This window comes from Serinus canaria, chromosome 13 (genome assembly GCF_022539315.1).
Source record: "Serinus canaria isolate serCan28SL12 chromosome 13, serCan2020, whole genome shotgun sequence".
NCBI classification, from domain to species: Eukaryota; Metazoa; Chordata; class Aves; order Passeriformes; family Fringillidae; genus Serinus; species Serinus canaria.
Genome location: NC_066327.1, coordinates 3876285 through 3888847, shown reverse-complemented (window position 1 = coordinate 3888847; position 12563 = coordinate 3876285). Strand labels below are relative to the sequence as shown.

At 42.0% G+C, this 12563-nt stretch overlaps 1 protein-coding gene across 4 annotated transcripts in view; it reads right to left on the bottom strand.

Annotated features, from left to right (window-relative positions):
- Positions 1–12563, bottom strand: part of SLIT3 (slit guidance ligand 3) — a 526251-nt gene that overhangs the window by 429920 nt on the left and 83768 nt on the right. For all 4 annotated transcript variants that reach the window (XM_030229266.2, XM_050979618.1, XM_050979619.1 and 1 more), the window contains one exon: positions 7090–7161. In XM_030229266.2, coding sequence (XP_030085126.1) covers positions 7090–7161 — 72 coding nt within the window. The remainder of the gene's footprint in view (positions 1–7089; positions 7162–12563) is intronic.

Sequence of the window (12563 nt, the reverse complement as noted above, 5' to 3'; positions counted from 1 at the left end):
GCAAATTTGAAGAAGCATCAGAAGTGACTTACAAGGGCTCTGTGGATGCAAAATCGTGGAGTGGACTTGGTGAGTTCACAGGCTGCTCTTGGTGTGAGCATTTTTCAGTTCAGGATTGCCTTGAGCAGCCAGTTACAGTATATTAACAGTATTTTTAATGTTCCATCTCCAAGCCATGTGATTTGAAACTTGAATATATCTGAGAGTGCTCTAAAACCCCCAACATTCAGGAAAATGGACACCCAGCAGCATGGCTAAGGCTAGCAAATAATTATCAAATAATTAATTGGCATATTGATCCCAGTGATTTCCTGATTTCTTGAGCTGGATATCAATGAAAAGATGTCACCCTTCAAATAGCAAAGGAAAAACATTGGAAATGCAAGGCAGAGTTACCCAGCTAACAGAGTAAAACAACTTATTTCCAAAGCAGACTTGGGCTTAATCTGCATGTGTGGCATTTCTTCTGGAAATGTATAATCCTTGGCCACAAACTCCCTCAAACAGCTTTGTAATAAGATGACCTGATCACAGAAGTTGGCAGCAGGGTCTCCTTAGAAGGGAGACGCCACTAAAACCCAGCAGCAATTTTCACAAAAACACCCTTTGCTCCCCAGGGCTGCCTGCTTCCCTTAAGAGGGGAAACAAGACATCTGCACACTATCATTTCAAAGAGCCAGCTTCACACAGGGGAAAAAAAAGCAGCACTGAGGAGGAAGACTTCTGGCTTTTAAACATGTTTTCCTTTGTTTTTTACCCTCAAAATAACAATAAGTTTTAAAATATTTTATATATTAATTATTCTTCTGCACTAATTTAGACTGAAGATCCTTAGACTCTTCAAATTAAATTGGTGTGTACTTGTATTAAAAAAAAATAAATACATTATTTACAAGCAGAGCCCAAAAGAAGATGTACAACAACTTCAGCTTGACAAATGGTGTAAATGTCATCCAGCTCTCTGCAGCACAAGCCCCTGACCTAATGCACATCTTTCCCAAGCCAGAAGTGCACCCCAGAGACCAGCAAACACTTACTGTAATTATTTACTGTCTTCTGAAAAGAGCTGCTGTGATCTATACAGAGTAAAACTACAATTATTGGATGAGGATGAAACCACAAGAACACCCTGGTACAAGCCCGGGCTCTTTTGTCATGGCAACACCCAAACTCCTGCTACAACTGAATTGTCAGGATCCTGCTTTAATGGGGAATGATAATGGAGCTGTGAGGCAGCAATCTGGGAGAGCTTTCCCTGTGAAAGAGAACAAACAGGGAAATAAAGAGGACACTAAGGAAATGTATGATCTGGTTGCTTTTCCAAGCACAGCTTCTAATGACAGCCACAAGATGAAAGAGGCAGGAGCTGTGGCTGGCTGAGGAGGGATCACAAGTGACACCTCTCAGAGAGCTTCCAGCAGCAAATCCTGGGCAAGTGCAACAAGCCCCTGGCCACAACAAACATCTGAGCTACACAGGCAGCAGAGGAAAGCAGACCTTGGGGAAATGTGACACACACTGCACTCATCCAGTGCCAGGCAGGAGGCAGGGACTCACCTGGGCACTGCAGCACAGCAGTGTCCCTCAGGGAGGGTGACAACACCTTCATATTTACATCTAACCAGGGCACTCACTAAACAGTTCCAGCTGCTCCTACCAGGAATTATCCAAGGAAAGTACCTGCACAAAATCAAATACACACACTGATATGGTGAGGAAGGGAACAGCTCAAGGAAAGAGATGGCAAATAGCAAATTCTAAAATAAAAGAGTGCCCTGCTGTGATTTCATTGTCAGTAAAGTTAATATCCCCAAGTCACTGGTCAGGCATCTCTCCCTGCTCTGATCTCACCCCACAAGCCTCTCATTTCATTTCTCTCCCTGCCCAGCTGAGAAGAGCAGTGAGAGAGCAGCTCTGGGCATCAGTGTCCTGCCCAGCACACAGCCTCAGCCCTTCTGGGGTTCTGCTAAAACTCAACATTGCCTCCTTTTAAGGCTACTCAGAGAATTTGTGTTGTGTGCTACAAGTACCTACTCACTATTTTACCCATCTATCAGTCAACTTTCAAAATATTCCACTAGACAAGAAATAAGCATCCCACTGCTCCAGCTCTGACAAATGTCACAGTGCTGCAAATACTTACACCACGTTAACAGCAACCAACTCAACTGATCCTGAGAGCAAATGCCATTTTATTACAGCAAATAACTTGTTTAATTATGTTTCCAGCTACTTAAGCCTACTTTAGAAATAACTGTAAATGAATATGATAAAACATTGGGACACCATGACTAGAAAATTTAAACTCAAAGGTTTGGGGCAAGCTCAGCCATGGACCCAAATTGTCCCAGCTCAGGATCACAGGGCTCTGCTCCCACACTAACACACTCATTTTTGGAATAAAGATTCTGATAGGAATCAAAAATTAAACCAATTCATGTCAGAGTCTAATGGATGCCTCCATTATGCTGATATTTTGGGGTCAGATTTCAGTACCTAAGTTTCCAGAGACTGGTTTGCTCAGCCAAGAGACAGCTAAGCCAGTTCATTAAAAGTAAATAGACCCAGCAAATGGTCCATGGCTATAAATTTGGTAGAGACATTAATTCTCACTGCAAGACTTGAGTTTAGAGCCCTTCTAAGAGGTTTTTTTCACACACACAAAGGAGCTTTACCATGACTACTTAGCACTAGCCTGAGGTACAGAGGCTTCAACAATGAAACAAATATATTCTTACATGACAGGGTGTTTGTGGGAAAATGAGCTTGTTTCCCCCTTGGGTTTTCAAAGATAAATAAGTATCTCATGGACCCCTAGAATACTTGGGTTTTTGGTGAAAAGCAGATGCACTACAGTCATTTTACACACCAGCTTTGCACACAAAGGAAACTGGATTCCAGCAGGCACAAATCTTTGCTGACAACCTTTGTGGATAAATTTCCCAAGTTGTTTTGGGTATAAGAAAATAATTGACTTAGAATCAAAACCTAGTTTCATAGCTGTTAAATTACATGTTTCATTTTATTATACTGTTTCTGTTCATTTCATCACCTCTATTAAAAATACCTGTTCCTTTATGGATAGACTTTAGTAAGTACCTGAAACTATTGAAAAAATTATCTTTGATGCTTTTATTTCTCAATTCATCAAAAATGTCTTTTTTCCTTGATTTAGTTCTCATTAAAAGTGCCTGCATTTTGAATTATTAGATAATTATCCCAGATAAAACAGCTGAGAAGCTTTAAAACCTAGGCAGTGAAGGCAACAGAGCCATGAGAAACATTTCCACTGGAGAATCCAACCAAGGGCTCATTCACCATCCAACTTAAACTTAAAACCCTTATCTAAACCAAAGCAAAGAAAACCCATGAGTCTCAAAGCCACTCTGGCTAGAAGAAAAGGCTCAAACCCATTTTGTGGGACTCCTCACATTCCATCTGAGGTTTATTTCACTATGTATGTTCCTGCTGGTAATATCAACCAGATGTGATAGCAAAGCCCAACCAGGCCTGTAAGAGATGCAAGGATATCCTGAAGCTCAGAATTTAGGAAAAGCTTGGAGAAAAAAGCCAAAGGTACCTGGAGTGGAAGTGAGGGTTGAGGTTATAATCTGGGAAATATTCTGAATTCCATTTCAGTAGTTATCAGAAAGGGGATTGCAGAGAGAATGCACTGTGCAGGACCTGGTGACACAGCTGGGGACATCAGGGACAGCAGCACTGCTGGCCCAAGCCACGAGAACCCCCAGGTTTGTCCTGCAGCTTTTCAAGCACATCATGGACTGAAACCAGGTCCTACATTGTGACTGCCAGCAGCAGCAGGGCTGAGGAGATCCTGCTGGTACCAACCTACAGGAACACAGCTGGTCCCTCCAGCCAAGCCCCAGGTTTCAGCCTGGCTACAAGAACACACAGAGCACCCCTCAGCTGCTTTTTCCGCCTTTAACTCCTCCTGAAACATTAACAGGTCCTCCCTGAAACCCTCCAGCACAAAAAACTCCTGCATGTTTCAGCAGCTCAGCCACTCTATCGCCACCAAATTTTAGCCATGATAATAATAAATATGCTCAGTTTTCACGCTCTCATGAAGCAACCCAACTTAGAACGCCATCTTTCTATTTAGCTTTATCTTAGGAAAAAGTGGAGCTGCTACCTTCATTAACAAAGCCATGGAGTGCTACATTCACTGTGTGCCTGCTGGAGAGGGCAGCCTCAATCAAAGAATTCATCTCTGCTTCCTTCATGAACAAGACTAGGAGCTCTTCAGCCCAATGAATAAATCCAAATCTTACAATCTGGACACACTGCACTGAAATATTCAGTTCTTGGAAATTTTGCATTGTTTGAGCTGTAGCTAGTTTACCAAATTAAAATACTTGAGTTGTGGACTTACTATTTTATGAGGATTATAATTATGAAGAAGAAAATAATGGAGAAATGTCTGAGTAACTCAGAGTCAAGAGCTGGAAAATATGGCAGCAGAAGTACTGTAGCTATACCATGGAAAATCAAAATTAAGACCAGCATTATCAACACTTTTTAATGTTCATTTAAATTCACTGCTCGTAAATTCCACAGAATCTACCTCACCCCTGCATCAGCCTGTCTTACAGATTTTTGTTTCGCTGCTTTTATGCCCTTTCATCACTTTCTCAGCTCTGCTTTCTTCTGGAGAGGCTGGGTCAGAGCAGCTGCAGGGAGGAATGCAGCACCACTGCCCCTCCACTCAGGCAGCTGAGAGCACAGGGGCACTGCTGGATTCACACAAGGCAGAGCAGGAGCAAGAAGGAACAGCTCTGAATCCACCAGCAGTAACAGGAAACAATAGAGAGCAACCAAACATAGGGGTGGGTGTATTTTTATAAATTCTAGAAGGAAGGAAATTTTTCATTCTTCTCCCATGACGGAAAAGCACGCAACCAAAGTACCCCTGGAACTGGAACAGTTCACTTGAGCTAAGATTTATTTGCTTATAATACACACTGTATTTATATAACACTTGTGTCTTCAAAAGAAAAAGCAAGTTTCTCCTGACAAACAGTGTTCAAGTGATCTATCTAATGCACTGCTCAGCAGTAAGCAAGAGTGAAGGAATGTCAGTGAATAAAGACAAATGTCCTGACAGCCCCCGTTGGGAGGCATTACAGAACACAGCTCTCAGATTAATCACCCCATTCTATGGAACTTCACTGCAATCTTTATATTCTAAAAGGAAAATTATTGCCCTTGCTGTTAAGGGCTGTAATGTATCATGATTACATGACCTGCTGAAAAACACACTCTGTGGTGCTGAACAGCCCCAGGTACTCTGGCTGCAGTTCTCTGTGCAGGGTCCTGAGGACAGATGCACACAAGTTATCAACACACACAGCATTCCACTGAAACCACAAATTACCTGAGAGTTCCTCTCCTGACATCCAGGTACAATGAGACCACTCACAGAGCAATTTTCAACTTGTTAAGCTGGAATTTGTAGAGATCCAGGTAAACTCTGTAAAAGCTTTTCCCTGGAAAGCATCACCTTATCCTTAGACAACCAACCCACATAAAGCAACTCTTCTAACAAATAAATACAACTGGCACCTTCCAGAGACCAGGTTAAGGTATCTGCAATTATGGCCCAGCTCACACTTTATACTCAGGCACTTTCTAGATGTAAAATTTCAAAACCATGCAAAGAACATGAGGAAATGCAACCAAATTGTTCAGCTCAAGCAAATCCATTCAGCAGATACATCCTAGTGAACCCAAAAGTCATGACAAAGCTTGCAAAACAAGTCCAACAAAGATTTTTCCAAGCACATTTTAAGACTAAAACACATTTATAGCTTATATTTTTTTAAATATATTTTTTACATCTGCAGAATAACGACAATGACTTGCACAATTTTTCATGAGCAAGTTTGGACAACACCAGAAATTCATTAGAGAATTGCTCCAAAATGTCAATATCACTTGTTGCACAGCACTTTTCAGCTTGCCTCTTTTAAAAACAAACCAAGATCCTACTTCTTTAAAGTCATCTGATTCCAAAATTATTCTGCACTATCACCATGTGTATTTCCACAGGAAGAAAAATTTACTGTCTAAATGGTTTGGTTGCACATTGATGCATTAAAACAAATATAAAAACCCCACATGAATGGAGAACTCTTTCAGCCAGCCTGTAACAACTTCCCAATTTCACTAACCATCTCACAAGTCTTAGGATCTGATTTTCCATAAACAAACTCAAGCAGTAAAAGATCAATTTTATCAGATTTCAAAAAGCCAGTGTGGATCATGAGTTTAACTTTGGCAGGATCCAGAAAATTATTTCAAACAGTTTTTGACTACTCCTTTGAAAAGGCAGGTGACTCTTTTTTCATAGTAACTATGCAGGCACCTGCTCACCCATTTTATTGTTATACACTTTTAAAAAATATGTATTTTGTAAATCATCCAGTTATTGTTCTTACACCACCCTCCTCCCACAAAAACCCAATAATGCCAAGTCCATGATACCCTTCTCTTGCTGTTGAAGTGGGCCTTGATGCCATCTAAACATTTTATAACACAGTTTTTATATTTCAAAGAAAAACTTATTTACTTCTCCATAATTTCTTCTCCTCCTGCCCGACAAGGCAGCAGCCATAACTTGGCTGGTCCATCTGGCAAAGCCTTGACTTACTTGGAAAGACAATTATCCAGGCCAAAGAATTTGTAGCCACCTTCATTATTTTAAAATAAGTATATGGACCCTCACTTTGTGGAGATCTAGCCTGAACCAGCTTTGTGAACCTGACACTTCCCATGGTTTCTGCAGCTCTACAGAAGGGTTCAAAACAAGTCACCTTGACGTCATCCTGGTGAATAGAGGAGGAACACAAAAATTCTGTGGTTTCTCTTCCCTCTGATATTTATGCTCTACCAAATTACAACTGCACACAAGCAAACATAACACATCCCTAAAAATCCCTTACTAAGTGGCAGTTGAATATCTCAGAAATTAAACCTCTCGCTGCAGTCAAAACACAAACATGTGAATCTGCACAATAAGGAACAGAAAATAGAAACACACCACAGAAAAATAAATCAGGTTATACTTACAGCCTAGTCAACTTCTGTGTGTTCTGAAAGAGCAGCTCGGGAAGAACTTGCAATTTATTCTTGTTCAGACGCCTAAACAGTCACAACCAGAATAAAAAAAAAAATAGATTAGATTATCTTCCAATTGAAGACATTTATTCTATTATGCATAAACACATGAAGCTCCCATTGCATTAAACCTGATGCTGAGAATCTGCCATTGTGTATTTTAAAACTGGGTCACTTGCAGAGCACCTGCCCACATCCATGGGGTGGGGAGTCCAGGGACAGGCAGCACAAAGTTTTAAAATGGATGAGTACAAAAACATAACTTTTAAAATTTTCTCTCACTCTGCTTCAGGAACAGCTACTGGCAGGAATCTGGATTCTCATCCTTCTTCAAAAAATGTAGGCACAGTAAATTCAGTAACTCGACCAACCAAGATTATCCCCATATTAGCTATTATTCCTGTAGTATAGATAATTGCTTTTTTAAAGGAATTTTCTTGAAACTTCACTTGGAAAACCTGAGCACTGTTGTAGAAAATATGAACATATGGGTAACCAGATGACTACATGGTGATTTGAAATAGAATATTAATGCTGCAGATTCTTCCAGGAACATTTTGGAGAACAGATTAGTGTTTATACATCAGTCCCTTTTACTCACTCACTAGACAAGATTTTACTCTGGTGACAACTTGCCAGTTTTTAGCAAACAACCATCCCAAGCTATTCCAGCCCTGTAACTATAAAAAGGATGAGCCTCCTCCCCATAAAATGTGTGACAGCCCTGCAAAACCTGCAAGCACTTCTGCCACAATCCTGTTCTTCAATTCTTTTCCAGTGAACACACTCACCTGCTCTCACAGCCCTAAGGAATGCTATTTGCATAATGAGCTAATTACAAACACCCCCACTGCATGGAGGGGAAGCTGAGTTGCTCTCTAAGTTCATCCAGGAGATTTGTGCCCCCTCTGTTCCCAATCCACCTTCCAGGTTAACTTTGATAGCAGATTATTCCTGCTGAAGTTTTCTGATCTCCAAAGACACCTGGAACTTTTATAAACCCACTGCTGCTTAGCACCCCATATCTGCTCTCCACTTCTCCTGCATGCTGAGTAATTCCACTATCAGAATTCAAGAATTTTTGGAATTGAAAGGCCTTCCTGAGATCAAACTCACAATGTGGGGTTTCATATGGCAGAGATTTCACATGGCCACCATATGAACGTGAGACAAAGGGGTGGTGGAGGAGAGGGGAATTTGAACTTCTCTTTCTGACACCTAGAACAGATCAAAGGCTGCATCTGCAGGCTCACAGACCCCAAGCACTGTGCATTACACACACATGAGAACCAATATTTGCATCTGCTGAAGTTACCTCCTGCAGCTTCTACCCACTGCTCCATGACATTTTTGAGATAAATGAACAAAGCAGCAAATAAACCTTTAAAGAACATGAGAGATGCTAGTTTTGCATTTGAGAAAATACACAGGAAGATCTGAAACTGGATTCCCTTACACCATGTGACATTTCACAATTTTACACCTAAGTAAACAATCTTATTTAACTCAGGGTTGATGGCAATGTGCTACTCAGCCCTCATCAGAGTCATTGCTTTGGTTAATCATGTTTATCTTTTAGAATAACAGGATGAAATATACCAAAAGAAAAAAAAGACTTATTGAGGGCTTAGCACTCCTCATCCTTCCTCCTTCACCAAAGCCACCAGTTCTTTCATTGAGAAACACTGAACAAAATCAATTTATTTATCATCCAAAAGGTGAGAGAGCCAGTGAAAGGCATCTATTACACACAGTGTCAAGTGTTTATTCCTGTGTCTGATTATCATTTCAGATCTCACAATGTACACAGAACTGTGCACTGTCAACCCAAAGTCATCTGACCCATCTCAAAGCAACATCCCAGGAATATGTTGGGATGTTATTCTTTTCTCTACTTGCAAGCATTTCACAAATGCTGAGCTGATGCTTATTGTTCTAAGCCAAAGGAGCTAATCAAAATCAGATGAAATTTCTAGAACAGGAGGTTTCACACCAACAAGCAGACACAAAAATATATGGAGTAACAAGAAATTGTATTTCCAGGTTAGCAAACTTCAACCTGAGAAGTGAAACATTTACAGCTTGCAGTGACACAAACAACCCAGAGGGGAAAAAACATCCCCTAACATTGCAGGTTTTTCTCTAATTTACTATCAAATTAATCCAGAAGACTGAACATCTTATATTATTTCCTATTATTTATATGGGCCAACACTCTCCTAACTGTGACAGCAAAAGGACCAAGTTCTCAGCTGCCCTTTCTAGCTCTCCTCATTTTAATATCTCAACTTCCATATGGAATTTGTTTCAAACATTATATGAAGTAACATCCACACAAGGACCCTTGCAGAGCTCACACTGTGAGCTGCTCTGCACTAGCACTAAACATTTTGGATGGGTCTAAATGTACTTAATATTTTTAATATGACATTGTTATCAATGAAATGCTTTTCACACTGCAGCACAAAGCAAACTGAACTTGTGTATCAAGGCCAAGAACTCAATAAAATTCTGCCTTTAACTTATGTAAACTTGATTTTCAAGCTCCCCCAGCACCGCTGGTCAGTGCTCCTGCACAGATTCTATCCTCCAGAAGCTTTATTCCTGCCACAAACCAGAGTTTGCAGCTCTCTAATAAAAGGACATGTTACTAATTGATAATGAAGCAAATTAATGTAACACCAAATATTGAAGACAAGCATCTATCCATGTCTTGTTACAAACTATGGGACTCTCCAAACCTTCCACCACTTCCTAAGACTTATTTCAAGTTTAAGCTTCCACCAAAAGTCATTTCATTCATAGTTGGATTCTCAGGGGAACTACAGGAATGAACAGGGGGCTGTTTCTGTTGAACATCACCTACTGTATTTAACTCCTACTGCAATACCTACTGAAATATAAGACTAGATCACCTCATAGAAACTCAGACATACTTGATGCAGGATCCATTTAACATGCTCCTATTTATTATGTGCCAGAAAGCCACCAGTAGCTTAGGAAAAAATCCCAATTACACCTCTTATTTCTCTTCCTGGGCTTGAGAGAAAGGCCATTAAGAAAGCCCTCAATAAAGAAGTATCAAAGTACCAGACAGGATGTTTTTAAATTCCAAAGAAAGAGACAGAGACATGTTTAAAGATTATTTAATGCAAAGACCAAATGTTCTGAATGGCCATTTGTTTCCTCTGCTTTGACAAAGAGGTGCCAAACACGGATGAAATGCACTGGAAGAGTTCCTAACACATCATTTGACAAGAACTGGGGTTTATCCTCAGCTTTCAGGGTCAGTCCTAGGACAGAGAGGGAAACTTCCAGTGCAAGGTGGAGCAAACCTTGGGAATGCCAGCTCAGGGATGGAGCTGTGCCCCAGGAGAGGTGCAGAGCACACCTGGGCACGCTGAGGGGCTGTAGGGCCCCTCTCCACACCCAGGGATCCTCAGAGAGGAACAGAAACTCCCCTATCCCCATCCCATCACTGCATCACTCTAAATCCTGTCAGCTGTCCAGCTTTAATTACAGCACTGCTTTTGATTTTGTAACAGGTATCTTGGAAATGGTGAAGGCACAGAACAGTGAAATAAAAACAGCCTGAAAAAAGTTCATAAACAAAATGAGCCAGAGTTTTGTAAAATGATTCTGTGGACGTTGTTGCTGGGACTGTATTTCATTAACAAATATAGATATTCCTGATTTTAAATTAGTAACTTAAAATAGAAACAACATCAGGTCATACCTGGAAAATGAATTTAAATCCAAGCCAGTTTTGCAGCTGTAACTGGCTACATCACAGAGGAATGTCAGATCAGCTTTGTGAATCTGAACAGTAGATTACAATTTAAAAAAATATCATCATCAAACTAAATTCCTGGGACTGTTCAGACCAGGAATGCCATTTGGGATGCAGCACAAAAGGAAACCCTTGGGAGTGGGCTCTTCCCTCGGGCTGGGAGCACATCAGCCCTGCAGCCAGGGCCATCCACAGCACCCAGGCACAGCCAGAGCAGGGAGGAACCTGGGGCACAGAGCCAGCCAAGATCTGCTCCACATTACTGTGACCTGGGACTGCTGGATGGGAAAGCAGCTGCTCAGTCTCCAGTGTATCCCAAACTGGATCCTTTACAGCCCCTAAGAACTGCAAAGTATTCCGGGAATTCGGAGCACTGGGCAGGATAATGCACAATCATGGAGTGCCACGAAGAGATTGGCTCCAGGGCTGGATCACAGGCAGCTCTGGATGTGCACAGCATGGAGCCCAGACTAATAAACCTCCTGGAAGCTGAGGAACTGCACAGAGAGGCTCTCCAGGAGTCATATCAGCCCTGGCAATACCTGCATTGAGTCAAATTTATTAACTCTGATTAGACACACGCTGGCTGTGCAGTCAACAATCTCCTCACACTGCATCTCCCTCCATCTTCCAGGCTCCTTGAACCACTGCTAGGCACAGGAAACAAAACTTGGCATGTTCTGTTTTGTTAGTCTGCTCCTCAGGTCCCCAGAAGTGACCCAACAGAGTGGACCAGGCACCAGAAGTGCACACGAAGTACTCGATGTGCAAGCCAAGGGTGTCCAGGAGCTCATCCATCCCCTCTCCATGGAGAGCCCCATCCATCCCCCCCTCCATGGAGAGCCCATCCATCCCCCTCTCCATGGAGAGCCCATCCATCCATCCCCTCTCCATGGAGAGCCCATCCATTCATCCCCCTCCATGGAGAGCCCATCCATCCCCCTCCATGGAGAGCCCATCCATCCCCCTCCATGGAAAGCCCATCCATCCCCTCTCCATGGAAAGCCCATCCATCCCCCTCCATGGAGCCCATCCATCCCCTCCATGGAGCCCACCACAGCAGGACTCTGCTCTCCCAGAGGCTCAGAGTCACCCTGGTTCTGCTGGAACATGTTTAGGGAGCTGTAAAGGGTAAAAGCTAAGAGCCCAAACTTCTGACTGCAGGAATTCAGGGCAGAAGTCAAATATGGCTACTTCTGGAATGATTATGTATCACAGGCACACTCTTAATAATAATGGCTGCTTACAAATTCTTAATACTGGATGTTGACTTCTCACATAAGATCAGCACATAAATGTCTGTACCTCACAGCTTTATCCTGTTACCAACTGCATTTTCTTTCTTTGTAGCTCAAACGGCCTAAAATGCAGACTTAGAGAACCTGTGACCTCTCTAAGTCCACCCATACACTGCTGCCCACTGGTTTATTCTGTTTATTCAGAGCAGCCCCACACAGCACCAAACACACTGTTCCAACATTTCCTCCCAAAACCATTTTGCTCACATCCATAAACAAGTGCCAGGCTCTCCCCTTGCCCACCTGGGGGTTCCTGTGTCCTGAAGGCAAAGGGGGAGAGGGAAACAACCTCGGTGTCAATCACAGAATATCAAGGGCCCTTAAAAAAACAATGGAGG